General features: G+C 37.3%; 1 protein-coding gene across 3 annotated transcripts in view; it reads right to left on the minus strand.

Moving 5' to 3' along the window:
• The window catches only part of CEP350 (centrosomal protein 350), a 120,219-nt gene that overhangs the window by 43,397 nt on the left and 53,136 nt on the right, over positions 1–23,686 (minus strand). For all 3 annotated transcript variants that reach the window (XM_019630821.1, XM_019630822.1, XM_019630819.1), the window contains exons 16-25: positions 22,237–22,457; positions 21,636–21,799; positions 20,968–21,078; positions 19,921–20,061; positions 18,661–18,797; positions 17,718–17,837; positions 14,091–14,260; positions 7,188–7,384; positions 6,384–6,568; positions 5,818–5,905 (exon numbers count right to left, since the gene is read on the minus strand). In XM_019630821.1, the coding sequence (XP_019486366.1) occupies positions 5,818–5,905; positions 6,384–6,568; positions 7,188–7,384; positions 14,091–14,260; positions 17,718–17,837; positions 18,661–18,797; positions 19,921–20,061; positions 20,968–21,078; positions 21,636–21,799; positions 22,237–22,457 (1,534 nt within the window). The remainder of the gene's footprint in view (positions 1–5,817; positions 5,906–6,383; positions 6,569–7,187; positions 7,385–14,090; positions 14,261–17,717; positions 17,838–18,660; positions 18,798–19,920; positions 20,062–20,967; positions 21,079–21,635; positions 21,800–22,236; positions 22,458–23,686) is intronic.

Raw genomic sequence — 23,686 nt, forward strand, 5'->3', positions numbered from 1 at the left:
AAAAGTTTTTAAAATTTCTTTAAAAAAAAGAATTGTCTCCACTTAAAATGCCACCAGAAACATTTAGGATTACAATGTACCAAACCCTCTGCACAAAGAGTATTAGGAAGTTTTCTGTTGCTCATTAAGTGAGCAAAAGATGATATAGCTCACTGTTAAAATTTAGCAGAGACTGTCCTTTTTTTTCCCAAAAAAATTTGTTTTAATCTGTTTTCTTGTCAATAAAATAAGCATAATAAAGACAATAATTTGTTACTTGTCATTTCTTTTAATCATGTTTAAGAGATTTTTTAAACTATCTGAAAATGTAGAATAGTGCACGATAAACATCTAATTTCCAAAATCCCAAATTAACAATTGTTAATAGTCTGTCATATTTTCTCCTAGTCTTTAATTTCATAAAGAAATTAAACATTACAGATGAAACCAGTCTGCAATTCCCTGCCCCAACTCCTTAGAAGTAACCACTATGATGGCACATATCCTTCCAGCACATTCTTTTTAATTTCTACAAATATTTGTACTTATCTGCAAAAAAACACACAAAAATACTCCCCCACAAAAAAACGAAACAAAAAAAGACCCACAACCATATACTGTTGGATTGTATGTTTTTAAACATTTTATAATATACATATTTTCAATCTTGTTTTATTTGCTAGACATTGCTTTTGCTATCTCTCATATCTACATGCTGCATAAAATTACATTGGAGGTATAGGTATGTATTTCATTTATCCATTACCCCTATGGTTGGATAAGGTTGTTGTCTATTATCACAAATAATGCTACAATGAACATCCTTATGTTATTTGTTTTCTTGGGCATGCATATGAGTTTCCGTGAAGCAGCAGTTTTCAAAATATGGTTCATGGACCCTCTTGGGGTCCCTGAGATCCTTTTAGGGTCTCTCAGGATCCAACTATCTTAATGGTACTAAGACATTGCTAGCCCTTTTTCACTCTCATTCTCTCATGAGTATACAATGGCATCACATGTATTTTTAAGAAAATAACTATATTTTCCAAAACAAAATAAAATTTAGTAGAAAGAATAGTATTTATAGATTTGCAAATCTATTGTCTGGCTTGATTTTTTTTTTTAACATCATGCATTGGTCTTTTAGAAAATATTGGTTCAATGACTTATGAGAGTTTCCAAATGTTGACACATTTCATTATACAATATCAAAAAATTACATTCATTAATATCACTGCCAATCTCAAAAGAAAAGTTCTTTAGTACTGTATTAGGTGGTGGATAGAAATTTTTGAAATTCTGACTTTTGCTTGAAAGTTTGAATTTTACCATTGGCAACAAATACTGTCAGCTGCTTTCTCTGAAGTGACAGGCACACTTTGTTCATTTTTAAGAAAATGAATGCCAAATACTCAACTCTTAATAAGCTTTGTCTCTGAATAGTTCTTTCAAGTAAAAACAGTATCCTGGGTAAAACTGTGGCTAGTTCAGCTTGCAACTCAAAGAACTGCACAAATGCTTCTTGAGTTCCTCATCCCTGTGCTCTGGTATCCAGGGACAGTGCTTAAGGGCGGGCTTCCCATTTCTGTCACTCAAAATAGGAAAACAAGTACTCAAAGGCCAACACTCAATAAAATTAATGACTTTTATTATGTAATCAAGGCATTCTTCAGTGAAAGTAGCTATTTTTAGCTGCAAGTGTGGCAGAGACAAATATAACAGCTACCAGTCCAAGCTGGTGCCACTGCCCTGATATAGCACCAGTAGTTTTACTCACCATTGTTTTTGTACCAGTTAGTGAAAATGTCAACACATGAAAAGGGCCAATTCATATCCCACTATCATTATGAAAATGGTTTTGACCCACTTACCTAGGACAGGTCTCAAGAGACCCCCAGAATTCCACAGAACACATTTTGAAAACTGCTACTAGCTTAGGCTTGAGTTTCTGAACCAATTAATGTATAAATTCACGCAATCTGAGCGTAGAAGAAGAGACTTTTTCAAGCAGATTTTAGGGATAAATAGGTTTGCTTCTCTTTTAAAAATAAGCCATAAAGTTAAACAAGGGACTTATTCCCTTTAAAATGGTTAAGGGTATAAGTGAATTATTCACTTTAAAATGATGATTTTCTGTTACATGAATTTCACCAAATTAAAAAAAAAAAGAGGAGGAAGAGGGGAATGGGAATGGGGAGGAGATGACAACATAGGAAAATATGTTCTCTTTTTTGCATAGTTATGCAAAGATATATGGTCAAATTGCTCACAGCCATATCACTATCAGCCAAAATAATTCTTATTAATACAACTGCAATAAATATCTTAGTACATGTATCCTTCTACTCCGGTGTTTTTATTTCTGTAGGGTAACCTTCCAAGGGTAGCCAGTTAGATCAAAGAGTAGTTTTTGCACATTTACTTAAAAAACATTCTGAAGTTCTACAAACATAATATGCAGAAAATTAGTCACTCAAACACCTACTCTACTGGGATTGAAAAGTTTGCCATATTTGTTTTAAATCTCTCTTTTAAAAAAATAAACCATAGGGCCGGCCGAGTGGCTCAGTTGGTTAAGAGCTCGCTCAAGAGTTTGAGCTCTGAGCAACAGCGGTTCGAGTCTCGGCCCGAACTGAGCAGCCGCTGAGCTACCAACAGGTGGCAGGATGGCTCAGCTAAAAAAAAAAATAAATAAATAAACCATCACCAATGAAACTAAACTCCACCCAATCTCTTCTTCCATTTCCTCCCCAGAAGTATATCATTCCTACACTTGCTTGTGTACTTTTGATGTATGAGTGATTCCGCAGAACATACACTGCTGATTGGTGATTTTTAGAAATTAACAAGAATGGTATCAGACTGCACATATTCTTTTGCATCTTGCTTTTCTATAAAAACCAATACTATGATTTTTGATAAATGGAGATCTGCTGTACTATTCAAAATGATAGCCACTAGTTACATGTAGCTATTTAAATTAAGATTAATTCAAATTCAATGAAATTCAAATTTCAGTTTCTCAGTTGTAGTAGCCACATTTTAAGTATTCAAAAATGACATGTGGCTAATAGCATAAATATAGGCACTACCATCATTTCAGAAATCTCTACTGTACAGTGCTGATATCTGATGCATTCATTTTTCTGTAGCATTATGCTTTCTTGCAGGAATACACTTTTTCATCTATTCTCTTACTGAAGAAATTAAGTTGTTTCCATTTTCCCCTGTACATGTATGAAAGCTTCTCTAGAGTATATACCAAGACACAGAACTGCTGAGTCATAGATTATGTGCATTCAACTTAACTAGATATAATCAAATTGTTCTTAAAGTGGTTACACTAGTTAACATTCCCACCAGCTACACAGAACTGGAATGACAAAACTGGAGACTTAAGAGGCTTCCAACTCACTATCTCCCCCTCCATGTATCTGTCACTTCTGAAGACCGAGGAGCTAAACCAGAAACTTCTCATCAGCAGCAGCGCAACAATCCCCAGTCTTTTGTGCTGGTCAAAAGGTTTGCCTGGCTTTCAACTGAAATCCCTGGAGGGTCACAACCCAGGGTCAATGCAAAGTTGAAGTAGCCTGAAGCTACCAACTCTGCAACCCAACGTTAACCCAGCTCAGCCTTTGAATGGGTTAAAGCGAACAGCTGACCAATCTAACTGCATAGCAGAGGAGAGGATAAATCCTCACTGGGGGAAGATAACATTACCTGAAGCCTTTGCAGTTATTTATACACAGTGTCTAGCAGTCAATAAGAAATTACTAGACAGGCAAAAAGGATCATGGAATGATAAAATGTAAAAACAGACAATAGAAGCAGACACATAGATGTCCAAATATTAGCAGACAAGGCAATTAAAGTAACTATGAATGATGTATTCAAAAGTATATAGAAAAATAGATGAAAAGATAGAGAATTTCAACACAGAATTAAAATCTATAAGAACAAAATGGATATTATAGAACTCAAAAAATCAAATTTAAGAACTCATCAAATGGATTTAACAGTACACACGGCAGTACAGAACATATAACTAATAAATTCAAAGACAGGTCAATAAAAACTTTCCAAATTGAAGCAGTCTTTTAAAAATTGTTTTAAAGAGTAATATGAAAACAAAACAGTAGAAAAGAGATGTGATAAATGAAAAGGTCTAACAAATGTCTACTTTGAGCCTTTGAAGGAGAGGGAGAAAATGGGGCAGAAGCAGCACAAGAAGAGATAATTTTCAAAAACCGATGAAATACAACAAACAAACAGATTCGAGGAACTCACCAAACCCTAAATAGTATGAATACAAAAGAAACCACACCTAAGCACATCAAGGTAAAACTACTGAAAAATCAGACACATTTTTAAAAATCTTAAAAGCAGCCTTCAAAAGAGCAACATTAAGAAAACTGACCTCTCCACAAAAACAATGGAAAATGACCATTAAAAAATGCTGAAAGAAAATAATTCTATAGCCAGTAAAAAATCCTTCAAAATAAAGGTGAAACAAATACATTTTCAAACTAAAAAAAAACTAAATGTGTTATTAGCAGGCATGCAATAATAGATGCATCAAAATGAAAACACTGTGTACTTCAAAGCACACTGTTAAAGTGAAAACAAAACCCCACAGAATGAGAGATAATATCTGTAAATTCTCTTTTTATTCTATTTTACAAACAGAAAGCTATTGCAACATTGTAAAAAGTAATTTACTTATTTTAACTAAGAAAGAATTTTGTTATTTTAAAATGAATTTTTATAGGCTAAAAAAATATAACTTGTTTTTAAAAAAATAAAGTTCAGAATTTTTTCAGGTTCACATGATCAGTGATGTTTCCTAGGGCAAATTAAAAAAAAAGCTACTTAAGTAATAATCCAACATATAACGCAGATGATTAAGTTCACTGATCATCTAACACAGTAGCTAGTACCTGGAGACTAGTCAACAAGAAGAAACAAAATTAGAATCTGTTGAATATTTACCGGGCAATGTGAAACCCATTAACATATTAATCCTCACAACCACCATATGAAGTATATCTTATGCCTACAGATGAGGAAATTAAGTTTAGGAGAGTTACTTAAACTTAACCATAATCACACAGTTGCAAATGACGAAGCTGGAATTCAAGTAACAACTAACCTTTTTTGTGCACTTACTATTGTGCCAAGGGCTGTTCTAAGTTTTTTGTATGTATTAACTCATTTATTCCTCCCCCAAATCCTACAATGTATGTTATCATTATTATCCTCAGTTTATAGATAAGGAAACTGAGGCACAGAGAAGTTAAGTAACTTGTTCAAAGTTCTGAAACTAATAATTGCAAGATTTGGGATTTTCAACCCAGGCAACCTGACTCTTGAGCCTGACTTCTTAACACTACACCACGATGCCTCTCCAGGATTCAAATCCCAGGTCTTTCTGAGTCCACTAAGCCAAAATATTTGTCAATTTGTAATTAATATGTTTTGAAAAACCTATTTGGGAAAATAATGACTAAAAAATTAATCCAAGTAGACTCTTTTACAAATATCTTAATTTTTAAAATATGTATTTCAAAGGATTATTTTATTTTATATACTAAATGAAGGCAGAATTTTTTACTCTATTATATTAAATTCGCAGTGACACATAATTCTAATTTAGGAGAAATATGGTAGACTACCAAGCAACTCCTGTAATTATAGTAGTATAGGCATAAACAGTGATAAATATCAATTAAATCTCATTTAAGGTGATGATTAGAAAAAGAGATTGGGCAAAACAACAAATTCCGTAATCTAACTGGCTTTATGATAAGTTCTCTTAAAGGAGTATTTTTCCTAACATACCTTTTCTTGCTGCAACCTTAAGAGCAAACCACGCTGCTTCTTCCGGAGTGGGGGCATTTTATCATCTTCTCCTTTGTCTCGTAGATGTCTGCAAATATTTCCCATTGAGGCAAAGATTAGATTACATTTCTATTTCAGTGTCAAGAATTCTTGACCAATTAAAAAATCTCTAAACTAATTAAATATTTTCAAATATGGAGAACAGTTGCTACATGCAGCAATTCCTATCCCAATGATTATTTTACTGCCTAAATAATACATGCAAACCCTGAACTGTGTCTTTTAAAGAGAAAAAAGGCTTTGAGAAATTTACAACATAATAAAGGAACTCAATATAAAATAAGAGTCAGTTAAGTAATAAAAGAGAAATGCAAAAAAAACATTATATGAGTAAGAGGTCTTGAAAATAACATGATTCAGGGATGACTGCCACATTTCTAGCTTATTAAATGGGGGTGATCAAATCAAATGAAATGAGGGAACAAAAACATTTTTAAAAAGCAAAGCATTTCCTTTTAATGCAAGGAGAAACTGAAGAGTGAAAACTGTTCACTGAAAGAACGTACTTTTTTTGATGCTCTAGCCAGGCTAACTCCGCCTTCGTTTTCTCCTTCAAGGCCTTTTCACGGAGACGCAGGAGTGAAGACTGGTGAGCTGCCCTCATTTCTTCTTCTTTCATATACTGTCGAACCATCTCCATAGTAAACTTAGAAAAGCTATCTTGTCCTCCTGAGAACGGCATGCTCAGCTCCTACAGTAGAGAGTTTGAGTTTATCACCACCATCTAAACCTTTTGGAACTTAATTAACTTCATTAAAAGAGGTGTGCACTTATAAAAATAAATACAATTAAATAAATAAAATAAATTTAAAATGTTGCCAACCATGTAAGAGACATTCTTCAAAAAAGGCACATGAGTGGAAATAACATTTATCTGCTAATTTATACAGCCAATAAAATTTTAGCAAACAACTATTGTGAGCTTGGTACTATGCCAGGGCTATAAAGCGGGGTAAAAATGTGTCTCTGTTATCCAAAAGGCTTACAATTTAGTAAGAAGAATGACATAAATATAAACTTTTAAATGGAATAAAGTTTTCTGAGTGACGCAGGTGAAAAAACTAAAGAGAGAACTTTGGCTCAGATCCTCAAAGGCCTTATATGTTATTCCAAGGAATAAGTTTGTATTCTACTTTGTAAGGAAAGCAATGCCAGATTCTAAAGCAAAAATGTAACATAAAATTGGTATCTTAGGAAAATTATTCTGGTAGCTGACAATTGAGTTCAAGTACAAAATGTATCCTCATATGTTTGAGAGAACACATTCACAACTACTTACGAAGCATCGCCACAGGTAAACTGAAACTCACCTTGGCAGAAGATAGTGTAGTCTTTTCTGGGGAGGTTTCTTCATCAGAATCATCATGATGGCCTCTTTTCTTTTCCATGTTAAATCTGCGATGGCTCTCAGAAGGTAGTAAAGATCTAAATGATTTTTCTTCTATTTCATCTTCTGTCATGGATTCATCAAATTTCAGGGAATATTCTGTCGCAATAGAAGTTGAATCTAAAAGAATATTGAGCAAGTAGATTTTATCATTGTAACAGCTTTCAGTAGGTATTTAATTAGTAGTGCTTGCTGCCTCTTTATGGGACAACATGAATTCATAGAACTGATCACTAGAAGCAAGCATGAAAAAAAAATTCACCTATCTTATACACAAGGAAAACAAACTCTAAAATATCTAAAAATATTAGTATAAGAAATATGATAAGGGACCGGTCGAGTGGCTCAGTTGGTTAAGAGCTCGCGCAAGAGTGCGAGCTCTGAGCAATAGCGGTTCGAGTCCCGGCCCGGGCTGAGTTGCCGCTGAGCTGCCAACAGGTGGCAGGATGGTTCAGCTAAAAAAAAAAAAAAAACCACAAAAAACAAAAACACAAAACCAAGAACCACTACCACCACCAAAAAAAACCCCCAAGAAATATGAAAAAAGTGTAATGTACTTCATATATAAAGAGCTCTTACAAATCAATTAGAAAACTAATACCCCTACAGAAAAATGAGACGATGGTCACAAAGCAAATATAAATGCCCCCCCCAAAAAAAGTTTAGCATTACTAGCAATTAAAGAAATGCAAATTAAAAAATTTTAGAACTCGAATCCGTGCTTGAACAGGACAGCTCTTAAATTAGCTCCTGTGTGCCTCTGACATTGTTGGGAGTCAATTGAGGACAGTTGGGGATACTGAGGCTGTGGCAAACTGCTACATGCCTCCATGCAGGACTCTATGCCTAAAAGAATGGCAGGATAAGAGAGCCTGCTTAGTAACTGCATACACTAGGCTTAATACACCCCCAAAATAGAAACAATGCTCCGGGCCTTTCCACCATGGACTTGTTACAGTTTCTATCCCAGGCCCTAGTTCCTGGTTTCTGTATGCCTACACCCAAAGCCCCCTGCTGAAGCCCCCTGCTGAATTCCCCTACACAAAGAGGAACTTACTGCCTATATAACCAGAGCCTTTCCAATAAACGAGGTCTTAGTCTGTCACCAGCAGGCTGAGGCCCTCCTGCTCCCAGCTTTTGTCTCTCTTCTCTTTATTTCTCGTCTCCCACCCAATCCTCTCAGGTACCCTTTCCGTGAGCTGCTTGCTGATGAGCAGGGATGCCGGGTGAGCGAGCTGGTCTCGGTCAGACATGCCCCTCCAACAATCCTTTGGTTTACTGAACATCCTTAGTTTCTGATACTACAACATGCTCTAAGCTCATTTTGTATTTTCCCCGCCCAGTCCTAAAATCAGTCATTTCTCTAAAGAGCTCTGGTTTCTTTTATTTTAGAATATTTAGGAACCACAATCTGGGCACTGGTTGTCATTGTCACTACTGGGGTTTTGTTGCTTCTTCACTCTATTGGTGAACAGAGCTATGCATGTAATATATACATGTATAATAACCCGTGTACCCACGTGCACGCATGCGCGCGCACACACACACACACACACACACACACACACACACACACACACACTTTTCTGTATCCATCCCTTCATCCAAACATGGATTCACACTCATGTTTCTGACTAACCCAGTACCACAGGTTTCATTTTAGTCTTTCTTTCTTGTGTATCTATAACTCCCCTCTCCAACACTGAGAAACCTGGCTTCCAAGAGCCAACATCCGACATCCATTTACGTACTTATTTCTTCAACCCCAATATATATGTAAAGAACTTTTAGCCCGTACCCCTGTGGAAAAAAAACAACAACAAAAACCCAAACAGTACTTGTATACGGTTCCTTTTGTATTTAGGCTTAGAATTTCCACTGAAAAATAGCCATTTCCTAAGGTACTTAGGTCAGCTCCTCTTCCCCCACCTCCTTCAGTGTGGCCATGCCATTCATTTGTAATACAATGAGAATCATGTGCCACAGGCTGCAGTCCATCCTGGGAAACGCCCCACATCCTGGTTGACTTGTGTTTAGTGTGTGTATCTTCAGGTTTTCTCTTTGTGAGGATGTACAGTTCTAGGGTTTGACAAACACATACCATCAGACAGAACACACAGTACCTCACGTAACAGCTATTTCACATGAAAAGTTCTCCTGTGCATCTGCTTTGTAGTGAACCACTCTTCCCCACCTAACACCCAGGAACCATTAATCTGTTTTCCATCCCTAGAGTTTTGCCTTTTCCAGAATTTCATATAAACAGAATGATACAATATGTAGCCTTTTGGGGCTTGTTTCTTTCACTTAGTAAAATTAATTCAAAATTCATCCATGTTTTTGCATGAATCAATAGCTTGTTCCTTTTAATCGCTGAATAATATTCCATTGTACAGATTTACCAGTTTATCCATTCCCCTTGTAAGACATCTTGTTGCTTCCAGTTTTTAGCAATTATAAATAATGGTGTTAGAACATTAGTGATAGGTTTTTGTGTGGACGTAAGTTTTCACATCACTCGGGGAAATGTGTAGGCATGTGGCTGCTGGGTCATTATAAGACACTGTGCAAGTCTTCCAAGGCTGCTGTACCGTTTCGCATTCCCATCAGCAATGAACGCAAGCTCCTGTGGATCTATGTCCTTGTCACCAATTTGCTGTCAGTGTTTTTGGATTTCAGTCATTCTAACAAACACGTTATAGTATCTCGTGTGATTTAATTTTCATTTCCCTCATGACATGTGATATCGAAGACCTTTCTTATGCCTCTTTACCATCTGTTTATTTTCTTCAATGAAGTGACGGTTCAGAGCTTTTGCACATTTTTAAATCAGGTTGTTGGTTTTCTTGTGCAGTTTTAAGAGTCCTTTATATATTCTAAATATAAGCCCTTTATCTGAGATTTACAAGTATTTTCTAATAGTCTGTGGCTCTTCTTTTCATTCTTTTAAGGTCTTTCACAAAGCAGAAGTTTTTCAATCTTGACAAAGTATAACGCATCAATTTTTTTCATGGACTGTACTTTTGGTGTTACATCTAAGAAGTTATTGCCAAACCAAAGGTGATTTAAATTTTCTCCTATGGTTTTTTAATGGTTTGATTTCCTTGGATTTTGGCTGCCCTGTGAAATCTAGCCACCTTGGCCTCTCCAGACTCCTACGTCTATTTCCTCACCTCCGGGGGCTGCAGGGCTGCATGCGCTGCAGTCTGGAAACTCCCTTCAGGCAGTCAGCTGGAGCAAACACAGCACCCATCTCAACGGATGAATCAGTATCATTCACTGCCTGATAGCCAAGGTCTTAAAAACAGGTATTTCATATGTTTTGTCTGATATTTTAAGAGGAAGGATAAATCTGGTCCTGTCCCTCCATTATGGTCAGCAGCAAAAGTCCAAGTAATTTTATTTTGTATTGTTTAAAGAAGTTAAATGCATCAAAGTCACAGTTCGTGACATTTCAAATTAGTCAGTTGACAACTATTGATTCAGTTGCCGGAGGCCAGGAACCATGGTACACCCTTGAAATACAGCATTAATTGTTACTGTCTATCCTTCTGAGGCTCAGGCACCATTGATAATTACATTTGTCTCCAGTACTTTGCTTATAAATACTATTATTCATAAGAAAAATTAGTAGAGGTTCAATTCTTCCTGCAGGAGAAACTTAACAGATAATGCCTCTATTCTTTTCCTATATTCTTTATTTCTCCCATGATGTGAAAATTGTCATTAAGAAGTCTGATCCTAAAATGAATTTCATTAGTCTTTAATTCAGCAGTTCACAAAACATTTTTGACTGTGTATATCTATCAATTTTTTTTAAAATGGCAGGGAGGGCATGCTTCTCTATTGTATTTGTAACAGAATACCACAGACTGGGTGGCTTAACAGAAGTTTATTTTCTCACAGTTGTGGAGGCTGGAAATCCAAGATCAAGGTGCTAGCAGGGTTGGTTTCTTTGAGGCATGTCTTCTTGGCTGGCAGACTGATGCCTTCTTCTGTGTCCTCACAAGGCCTCTTTTCTAAGCATGTGCATGCACTCTTGGTATCTTTTCCTCTTCTGATAAGGACACCAGTCCTATTGGATTCGAGGCCCACCCTTATGACCTCATTTAACCTTAATTAACTCCTTAAAGGCCCTATGTCCAAATATAGTCACATTGGAAGTTAGAGTTGCAACATGAGAATTTTGAGGGGACACAATTCAGTCCATAATATTCTACCTCTGGGTCCCCAAAATTTATTCCTCCTGCATGTAAAATACATTCATTCACCCCATCCAAATAGCCCCAAAAGTCTTAACCCACTCTGGCATCAACTACACATTCAAAGTCTCATAAGTGAGATTCATCCTGAGGCAAAATTCCATTCTAGCTGTAAATCTGTGAAACAAGACAAGTTATGTGCTTCCAAAATATAATGGTGGGATAGGCATAGAACAGACACCCTTATCCCAAAAGGGAAAGATCGGAAAGAAAGGGGTGACAGGTGTCAAGCAAGTCCAAAACCTAGCAGGGCAAATCACATTAGATCTTCGGGCTCAAGAATAATCCTCTCTGGCTTGATGCTCTGCCCTCCAGGCCCAATGGGCTGTTAGCCATGCTTTCCAGGCCAACAGGGCGGGCCTTGCCCCTTCACCATTTGAGTGGCATTCATGCTCCCTTGGCCACTGGCAGTGGCTTTGCTCCTGAGGCCCTGAGCAGGGGCAGCCTGGACAACTGAAACCAAGGAGGTGGCCCCTCCCTCTGAAACCACTTAGGAGACAGCCTTGATACCTGGGCTTGTGTGCTCTGAGCCTGTGGTGGCAATGGCTGCCCTGCTGATAGGTGAAGCACCCTTAGTCATTCTTCCCTTCTCTTGAAGGATAAGGCATGTTCACAGCTGGACAGTGCTACTGTCTCATCCCTAGAAACCCAGAAGTCTGAGGCCTTCCTATATCTCATCCCATCTTGCCCTTGGATTCAAATTAGCAGTATGCTGTTGGTATAATCCCATCTCTATTCCTAGCTTCTGCTGAGATGGCTGATTAAATCCATGAATAATCTCTTCACGAAGTGACTGTCCAGTCAACACCCTTGGCGATCTCTCCAGAACATGCTTCCCCATTTTTTACAATAGAGATAGGCTGAGAATTTCCCAAATCTTCAGATTCTGGTTCCTTTTGCTGAACAATTCCTTCAATTGATCTCTGCTCTCACATTTTACTATAAACAGTAAGGAAAAACCAGGCCATACTTCAACATTTTGCTTAGAAATTGTCTCAGCTAAATATCCAAGTTCATCACTTTTAACTTCCCCTTTCTACAAAACACTAGAAGACAGTTCAGCCAAGTTCTTTGTCACTTTATAACAAGGACCGCCTTTCCTCCAGCTTCCAACATGTTCATTATTTCCATCTTCATCACACTTCATCAGAATCATCTTTAATGTCCACAGTCCTACCACCAGTGTCTGCAGGGCAATGTAGGCTTTTCCGAGCATGTACCTAAAGCTCTTCTACCCCTACTCATTAGCCAGTTCTAAAGCCACTTCCACATTCTTAGTGTCTGTTATGGCAGCACCCCACTTCTAGATACCAAGATCTGTATTAATCAGCTATGGCTGCCGTAACTATAGACTGCTGTATCCACATACTATATTCATTATACAATTTACAAAACATATTTTAAAAAGAGGAGAAAAATTAAATATTTTCTTCTTGGATTCCAAACACTATCTTGCCCATCCAGCTTTGAAGACTACAGTTCTAGACTACCAATCAAAAACACTGTGTAAGAGCCAATTATTTAAAAAATAAATTCTGGAATGGAGGCTACTAATATTCTGACTCATTGTCTTTTTTTTTTTTTTTTAAAATTGGGGAATTGGGGGAGGGGAACAGCGCTGGGGAATTGGGGAAAGGGGAACAGACAAGTTGCTATTGTTCTGTTCTTCAGTCTAGTTGTGGAGGACGTTGCTTCACTGGCCCAAGTTGGCACCATAATTGCGCTCTTCCTGGGCGAAGCACATCAGTCGCCGGCTTCTGGACGGCTACTCACTGTGGCTGCTGGCTACACACAGTAGCCCATGGCAACCCACTGCAGCAGGGGCTGCAGCCTTCGCCGTCGCCGGCGACTCACGGCAGCCCAGCTCCAGGTTGAGCTGTTGTTCAGCATCTTAGCTGTGGAGGGCAGTGTCACTGGCCCTCATATGTGGGATCCAAACCGGGGCCCTCTGGCAGCCCAAGCCAGCTCTTAACCAACGCGCCACTCGGCCGGCCCCTGACTTATTGTCTTAAAGGTGCCATTTGTTGCCAGATTCTGTTTTCTTTGTTATGTTATTTACTGTCCATGATCTGACAGGAATACAGCTTTTGTTTGTGATCTATAAAGAGTTATGAACTTTAATATAGTTATTTTATCTGTTATCATCATTTGTAAGAAATTGTACCCTTATTATATTGTTTAAAATGTAAAGTTCTAATAATGGATTCTCTTACGATTACATTACATAGCTATAATAGGATAAAAGTATTTTTTCCAATGCTGAGTATATATTTTTCATTCACATGCATGTTCTCCTAGATTTAGTTTTGCCTTCCCTTAGGATTATGACACACAATTGTATAAAATATTGGCAGGGGTTACTGGCATAGTGTATGGCCTTGAAATAGTTTCTATAAGATATGTAGTTTCTACCAGAAACAGTTACTATCAGCTATATAACCTTGTCCTCATTATCAGCATATTCTAATGATATTAACTAGCATAGTCACAAATATCTCAAAGAGTTCTGTAACCTCCCGAAACAAATAATTATGCACATATGTGCAAAGCAAGGATAAAGTTACCTTTCTCATCGAGAAGAGAAGGTACACTGTCGCTTCGTAGAGTGTCATCCACAGCAGTCTGAGCCTGTTCATCAATAGAACTCTCCGTCTTTTCACCAGAAAGCTTCTTCTCATTTTCCTTAGAAGATGGAACTGGAGGACTTCCCTGACGGCTGCTACCGCTGCTACTTCTGTTTATGAATATTATGGAAACAAAACAGAAAAAAAAGTGACAAAATAAGGAATGTGCCTTATGATCAAGATATAAAATGGTGAGAGATATAATATAAAACAAAAATGCTAAGTAGCTATAAGTCTGAGAAGAAACTTTTAGAAAAAATGAATAGGAGAGAGGAAGGTTTCACATTTAAATAGTCACGATGGGCAAGCACTGTTCTCAGGTTGTCGCTCCAGTTTTTCCCAGTGTTTCCTTTCATTTGAAAAGCAAGCTACTGGGAAAAGGGACTTTTTTTTTTTTTTTAGCTGAGCCATCTTGCCAACCTGTTGGCATCTCAGCGGCAGCTCAGCTCGGGCCGGGAATCAAACTACTGTTGCTCAGAGTTCGCACTCTTGAGCAAGCTCTTAACCAACTGAGCCACTTGGCCAGCCCGAGAAGGGACTTCTACTTGCTATTTCCACTTCCTTATTTTTCATTAATATCACAATTTATCACAATCTGCTTCAATCCCAGTTACTCTACTGGAACTCTTCTTGTAAACTATTTAAACTCTACTTGCCAAATCTAATAGAAAATTTATTTTTCTGCAATATTAGATGGTGTTGACTTCTGTCTCCTTTAAAAGCTCGCTACATTAAAGTAAATGTAGTAAAATATTAACATTAGGGTTGTTTAGATGAAAGCTATTTGGGAACTTTGTATTGGATAAAAGATATTTGGGAACTTCGTATTACTCTTGCAACTTTTTTGTAAACTTGAAATGATATCAAAATTAAATGTTAACCCAAAGAGCTCTCTTTTCTTGTATTTCCTGACTCTACTTACCTGTGCTCTTCCTACCTTAACAAGTTTTCCAGTGTTTCTTTCACTTTCTTTTAAGTTTTCTCTCTTTCCTTAAAATAATGGTGCTACGTAGGGTTTTGTTTTTGGTCCTTTCTCTTTTATGCTATGTACTACTCTCCTTGGGAAATCTTATGCGTCCTATAATTTCAACTACTGTCTTGATTGAGCCTCAAATATGTATGACTAACTCTGCCCTTTCCCTGACCTTAAGCCTCAAGTTGTCAAATGCTTAGTGAACTTGTTTTCAAGTTCAATGCTTTGCTTCCTCTCCCTCTGCTTTCCTTAGTCATTCATTTATATATATGTATGAATGAAACCAAGGAGGCAGCCCTACCTTCTGAAACCAACAAGGAGGCTGTATATAGAAAGCCAATCATGAACCAGGGTTTGAGATCCTCTGCGTGAACTACTTCCTCTTCTGAAATGCTCCTCCCTCCCTCGCTGCCTAATGAACTACTAATTCAAGGCAATTCAAGTATCATTTCTGTTTGTGGACCCCTCCTCCCACTTCCAAGGAAGGATTGGTCACTTCTGTCTCTGTTCATACTGTCTGTTGTATGTTTCTTCGATAGTATTTATCAGACTATTATGCAATTATTTGTCTAATGTTTTTGAATGGATAAATCATAGAATAAAGCTATAAGGTAAAAAATATAATGTAAGAACAGCAAGTGCTCTGGAGTCACAAAGATATGGGGTTAATCTCAATTCTTCCACTTAGTAATGTGCCAATTATTCACTCAATAAACATGTAGTAGATTGCCTACTGTGTGCTAGGCATTTTGCTAAGTTCTGGGGATACAAGAATGACATGGTCCTCATTAGAACAGCTATAAAAAAAAAAGATATGACAAGTGTTGGTGAAAACACTTATATAAATATAAGTTATAAAATATATTATATATATTTGGCAATTTCGCAATTCCTTAAAAAAAAAATTACTATATGATCTAGCAACACTCTCTTAAGTATATATACTCAAGAGAAATGAAAACATATGTCCACACAAAAATTTGTACTTGCATGTACACAGCAGCACTATTCATAATAGCCCAAAGTGTAAACAGTCAAAATGCCTATCAACTGATGGATAAATAAAATGTAGTACATCCATGCCATAGAATATTATTTGGCTATATAAAGGAACAAAGTACTGATATATGATAGATGAACCTTGAAAACATTATGCCAAGTCAAAGAAGCCAGTCATAAAGGACTACACATTATATGATGCCATTTGCATGAAATGTCCTAAATAGACAAATCTATAGAGAATAGAAATAGAAAGTAGATTAGTGGTGCCAGAGGCTGGGGAAGATGAGGCATAAGGAGTGACTGCCAATGGTGGGTACAGGGTTTCTTCTTGGGGGGATGAAAATGAAGCCCTCAAAGAACTTCTCGTCTAGTCTACAACAAATAAGGACAGAGAAGGTGTACAGGCTGCAGTAGTTATGTCCAGGGTGCTGTGGGAGAACACGGAAAGGATGCCTAAAGCAGACTAGGGGTGGTACTGACTCTCAAAGCGGAAGTAAAGTAAACTAAATGAAATGAGGGGGAAGGGTCTAGAAGAAGGTACGTCCTGTGCAATGGCACGGAAGACAGAGAGAACATGGCTGTGTCAGAGCACTGGGAGCAGTTAGCACTGGTGGTACATGACAAGAGGGGAAACGCCAACAGACTGAGCTGGAGATGGACCAAAGGCCCATTCAGAGGAAATACTGAAGGTTTCAAACAGGTGAATACACAACTGGCCGCAAATTTTAGAAATATCACTCTGGTTACCATGTGGTTAATGAACAGAGTGGGGAAACCTATTAGGGGTCCATCACAGCCACCCAGATGATGGCCTAAATGAAGAGTCACTGAAGGTTAAATGAAAGTCACACAATTCCAGACACACAGTAGGTACTCAATAACTACTGGTTATTAATAAATCCTACATTAATTTTCATGTTTTTTTAGTGTCATGATTTAATTTTTTTAATTGAGGTTTTTACTACCCTTTGACAATGTAGAATCATACCTCTAAGAATGCTGGAAAGCAGCCCCTAAAATCTTCTAGTCCAAGGACAGAACCACAACTGAAAACTATAGATGTTAATACTGTGCCAAGTACCATGACAAAATATTCAATCTTCTTTTTTTTTTTCAATCTTCTTTTATAATGATAAAAATTAGTGGATACAGCAATGCCAAAAAATAGGGGTGCCAGCAAAGCAATCTGCTAATAAACAGAGGCTTTAGAGCCAGATAAACCAAGGTTCAATTCAATTCCTTGGTGTGCCACTACCTGTGTGACCCTGGGTGAGTTTCTTAACATCTCCATAAGTCTTTGCTCCCTAATCTGTAAAACAAAGTAATATCTGTCTTGGAAGGTTGTTGTGAAGATTAAATGTAGGAAACACAACTTATGCAGCGCTTGTATAATACAGGCTCTCAAGGAATGGTAGCTACATTATTACAGGAACAGCTGTTTTGTAAATCAGCTAATTAAATGGGGGAAGCCAGAGTTTTGAAGGGGAGACACTATTTCATTTCAAGAAATGAGAGTACGAAGTCAAAGCAAAACAAAACAAAAGCAATGTCTCTGCCATTTATCAGACTTTACTATATTAAACTGTTTTCACCTTCGATCGTGATTCTTATATCTTGAAGATTCAGAATAAGTATCATATGAAGAATACTTCTGATGCTTTGAGTCCAGGGTCCCTTCTTTACTGTGAGAGAGTGAAACAGATGCACTTTTCCTACAAAGAAAAATGATTAAACATTTAAAGTCTCTAATAAGAGAAAGATTTTAAATACTGCTCAATATTAATAGGAGAGAAAATCTTGAATGAATAGAAATTATGAAATAATTGTTACAAAGTATCTGAGGGAGAAAGGCATTCATTCATAGAAAAGTGTGTATAACGCATTAAAAAATGTCTCCTGCTTTATTATGAGAAATAAACACAAATCAACTCAAGTATCAATGAATGGGAATAGAGACTTAAAATCTATGAATCACAGACAGCCAAAATGTGAAGTAAACAAAGACACACACAAACATGATCACATCACCCAGCCCTGCCTAAAACACTCTCTGATTTTTCATTGCTCTAGAATAAACTCCCAAATCCTTAGGTCTGCCAAGGCCTCACCCTGATCTGATCCCTGCATCGTCTCCTACTATTCTCCCCTTGGCTCTCTGCCTCCAGCCAGTTCCACTGGCCTTCCTTCATTTTTCTTCCTACCTTTGCATGTACTGACCTGCCTACGCCTTACCTCTTTTATATCACTGACTCCTTTTTATCCACTAGATCTCACCATAAGCTTTACTTCCTCAGGAAAACCTCCTTTGACCTCCTTATACCCACAGGCTATTCAAATTCCTGTTATATATCCAGAAACATATGTTCCTTTCTTTCATAACACTTACCTCAGTTTATAGCGTTCATTCACTTAAGTGACTATTTAATTAATGGTTATCTTCCCCACTAGACTGTATGCTCATAACTATATTCCAAGATCCCACAACAGTGCCTGGGACATACTCATCACATATTTGCTGAATGATTGAATATTAACCTATCTGCTTCAGCCCTGGTGCTCAGCTGTTTTATGAAGTCTGGTGCACGTTGCCGCTGGTGGTCATACAGCGTTGCTAGGGGAGCTCCTGAAGCAGTGATGGCATCTGAGATTCGAGTTCGAGTCAACTCTGCCATCTAAATAGGAATACACACAAGGCAAAAGGAGTTTTAAAAGGATAACGTCACAAAAGAGCTGAGAGGGAGCACAGTGTCTGGGAAGGATTGCTGGATTGAGAGTGAGCCAATTTTGCCATAATCGGTGAAATACTGTAGACAAGTCATTTAGATTCTTTAAGTCTCAACAGCTTCCTTATAAAAATAAAAAAGTGGACAGCATGATTTCTAAGGTTTCACTCAACTATAAGAATCTAGGAATTAGACAAAAAACCTTCAAGTCATATAATAAGGCACAGGAAACCAAATGCTGGATCTTCCTTCAAAAATCAATTCAATTACTACTTGCCAAGTCTTTTCCGACCAACAATGTGAAGTACATTTTTCCTACTCTTAGCCACTGTGGCCATTGCTGCACATATTATTCATTTTGTATTTAGTCAATCGCTGCCTTGACAACTTGAAGTGATTTTGAAATTTTTGTCAATGTTGTCTAAAATTTTCTTGAGAAAAGAGGGTCTACTTTATACTTATTTGCACAATCCTATAGTACCCAACGTATAGTAGGCTTGTGGCTTTTTAGTAACAATCATTTCACAAACGATACTAAAATAATAACTACCAAAATAAACTGAAGCTATATCTATAGATACCCTATATAAAGACAGCAGTGAAACTATTTCTAGCTCTATCTTTGGTACAGTAAAAGACACTAACACCACTCTGGATAAAAATGAAACATCTTCATAAAAAGCAGATCAGTGGCTCCCTGAGACCAAGGCTGGGGACTGACTGCAAAGGGACATGCGCAAACTTTTTAGTGTTGGAAATATTATTTCTTGATTATGGTGGTGTTGATAGGGATGGATAGATTAAGATACAGACTTATATAGACATAGATATCTATATATTTATCTAAACTTATTAAACTGTACTTAAAATGAATACATTTTATTGTTTGTAAATTATTCATCAAAAAAATCTATTTTTTTTTTAAAGCTTGCTCAAGGGCAGAAATTTAGAGTTCTCCATCTTTTTTTCTGCCTCTATACATTCAAATGTACACGACATTGCAATGAAAGATCAAAGTTACTCAGACTGACTAAAAAGAACGAAAAAGGAAAGGGTTCTCAGTGGCTCTTACCTCACAGATTTGGCGTGCTGCGTCTGTGGTGAGGCGAGCAGCCTCTGTTTGCTGGGCAGCTATTTTACAAGTTGCTTCCTGCAGGACATCAGTGACATCCCGCTGTGACTTCACCACCTGCTGTAATGATTCTGCATGAACCTGTAAATAAAAGAGGGTAAAGAGAACTTCTGTCGTGTCACAGTCTCCCCCTAACCCAAATTAGCTTTAATTCGCAAATCTGTTTCATTGATCAAATGTTCTTATTAAAAAAACACTTGGTGGGCCGGCCAAGTGGCGCGTTGGTTAAGAGTTGGCTTGGGAGTGTGAGCTCTGAGCAGCAGAGTCTCGGTCTGGATCCCACATGGGCCAGTGACGCTGCACCCTCTACAGCTAAGATGGTGAACAACAGCTCGACCTGGAGCTGGGCTGCCGAGAGTTGCTGGCAACGGCATAGGCTGCAGCCCCTGCTGCAGCAGGCTGCCATAAGCTACCGTGTGTGGCCGGCAGCCAGCGTGAGCGGCTGGCAGCTGGCATGAGCTGCCAAGAGCTGCCGTGAGCGGCCATCTAGAGGCCGGCGACCGATCTGCCTCACCCGGGAAGAGCACAATGATAATACCAACATGGGCCAGTGAAGCAACGTCCTCCACAACTAGACTGAAGAACAAAAGAACAGCAACTTGTCTGTTCCCCTTCCCCAATTCCCCAATAAAATCTTTAAAAAAAAACCACTTGGTTACTATCTGGAGTTCATGTCTTAAAATCTTGAGTTTAAAATCTGGAGTCTTAAAGTCACTGCTGGAGTTAAGTCTTAACTCCACTGTTCATAAGTTGATGTGTGTAAACAAGTAACTACTGTGTACCTCAGTTTCCACTTCTTTAAACGGGGACTAAATCTTGACTACTGAATTTCACAGGGTTGCTACAAGAATCAAATGATATAAAATTAACCCATATGTCATAACCGACATCTCTTTTTTTATTACTATATAATTTAAAAAATACTAAAGTGCTTTCAAAGATACTAATTTAGGTTTAAGAACCAGTACTTGCTGCAAAGTAAGTTACCTGAGCGGCTTTGTTTCGAGTTTCTTCTAATTGTCTCTGACACTCCAGAGCCTCCTGTTCAGCCTTCACTTTCAACAGGGCCAAGTCTCTTTCATGGCGTTGCTGCTGTGCCTGCGAGAGGAAGAAATGACCAGTTAGTAACTTGAAGATACTCAACTATTATAACAGTAACTACAGTAAACATAATGCTATTTTCTTTTTTTTTTTATGGCTACAGCAGCTTTATTTATAATAGCCAATAACTGGAAACAACTCAGATATTTATCAATTGGAAGATGGTTAAACAAACTGTGTCATATTCTATAAAATTGAATACTACTCACAATTAGAAGTAATGAGTATGTAACAACATGGATGAATTTCAGAAACATTAGGCTGAGTTAAAGAAGCCTTATACAAAAGAATATATACGCTATAATTTCATTTTTATGAGGTTTTAGAAAGGGTTTTATGGTTTGCAATGCTATTTTCTTAACACAAATCCTTTGAAGCAACCAATTAAGGCCTACAGGAAAGACAGTAAATAGGATAGACGGCAACCATTTATCATTTATCAAAATATCTAGTGACTACCTACTACGTTTTTTTAACTCATCATTACGATTATTTTTAATAGCAAAGAAAACAGAAAACACACAGAGGGTTAAAGGAGAAAACTTCACAAATACCTTTATGATCTGAGCCAGAGACACACTCTCTTGCTGAGCAAGGGAGATGCCTCTAACTCTTTCTACATCCGAGAGCTGGCGCACAGACTCCTCTATGGCGCTCAAGTAACTGAGTTCAGCTGCCATTCGATGCTGGAGGCCAGCAGGAGAAAAGCGTTTAGAACCTGGGGGACATAACAATTGTCAATTGTAAAAGTAAAATTCATTTCTCATTTTAAGAGCCAAAACCAAGTCTGCTTTTCTTTGTAGGAAAGAGAGTGACTGATAAGTACCATGTATTTTAACAGTTACTTTGTGTGTGTGTCATGCACGTGCACACATGTAAGTATGTGTGCGTATGCATACACATATACCTAAAAACACTTAGGAGTACATATATTTTTCAGGTATGTTTTGACTAATGCTGGTAAGATGGGAAAAACCACCGTTATTGAACCTCTCATGCTTCTCAAATTTTATTTTCCTGCACAGTTTTTATTTAATACTTCAAAAAGGAATCACATTCATTTGAAATAACACTTCCCTACAATTCAATTGAAAAAAAAGTTTCAAAAAAACGAATACCTTCTTTTTAAAATTACACCTGCATGGGTCTACTTACCTAGTGCTGAAGTCATCTCTGTAGGAGTTCTGCTGGCAGCCACGCTCCTATCAGTAAAAGAGGCATTAGGCTTCAATCCTGTTGTAGCTGGAGACACTGTTACCAAAGACTTCGATCTTTCTAATGAAGTTCCTGAAAGGTCAAACTGCAACAATTTCTGGGAACTTGGAGACAGGGGAGAAGGTGGAGTTTTCTGAGATCTTCCCTTGTCTGATGAGATGCTAGAAGTTTTATTTCAAAACAACATTAGAGAAAGGAAAACTACTTCAGGAACCAGCTAACAACAATTCATAAGAGGAGCATGCATTACTTTTTCTATTAACATTAGCTTTAAAAAGCTGTGATGTAGGCATTTATTCCTTCCCCAGCCGCTGTGCTGAATGAACAGCTCTGAGTGCTCCTCTTATTGCTCCATTTACAGGGGGAACAAGTGAGGCACAAACCCTACTCAAAGTAAGATGGAAAAGGACTCTCTGGATTAAATAGCCACTTAACTCTTTCCTCTACAATGTGAACACATCATAAATCATTACTGTAGTACAAGGCAAAATCCTTTAAAATATTATACAGCAATAAAATTACAGCCATATATTAAAGGGAAGATCAAGTTTGTCATAAAATATGTCTTAAAATACCTGTGAAAGAGAATAAAATAACATTTTGTATTAAAAATTAAGAAATGACAAAAACTACTCTTTTGTTACTCCTCTTAACCCAAAAGACTCACAGCAAAATATTACATTCCATACTAACCATCTCTAAGTATTTTATATATGTCCATTTGTTTCCACCCAAATTTTAATACTACAGTTCTTTCCTGAACTTTCTATTAAGAAGTAACCTTTCATAGCAGTTTGGACAATTCTTAAGGCATTTATTTCAACACAAGGCACATGTCTAGCCCCTCTTCGAGAAATTAAGTTCATTAGCGGTATTGCTTCCCGTAACAAAAAAAATGTTGCTTTAAATAAATATTTATTGACTAAATTACTCAGATACTCTACAAAGCAAGTTTGCAGTTAACATATTTCTAACATACTAAGTTTACTTTTAGCTTTAATAAAATTATGAAATAGCTTTCAAAGGCAAACATTTCTATTTATACCCAGCATGTAAATATTTGAGTAAAAGCAGTATTGAGAGGTACCCTCTTATTTACAGTGACCTTTAATTTTCTATTAATTGTTTATAGAAATACTATTTTTAACAGTCTGACATTAATTTATGAAACATAAAAAGGGTTACTGTTACTTGGGTCTCCTAACAGATTTCCATGAAAGATTTCTAAACATCAAGACAAAGTACTCTGTCTGAATCTCACCTTATGGTTTTAAGAGACAAATGTAGATTTGCTCTGCAGAGAAGATTCACCTAAGACTAGCGTTTCTAAAAGTATGTTTCCAATGATATTAAGTTTTCCAAAAAATAAAAAGGAAAGAAAGGGAAAGAG

Source organism: Hipposideros armiger, unplaced genomic scaffold (assembly GCF_001890085.2).
Source record: "Hipposideros armiger isolate ML-2016 unplaced genomic scaffold, ASM189008v1 scaffold_950, whole genome shotgun sequence".
NCBI classification, from domain to species: domain Eukaryota; kingdom Metazoa; phylum Chordata; class Mammalia; order Chiroptera; family Hipposideridae; genus Hipposideros; species Hipposideros armiger.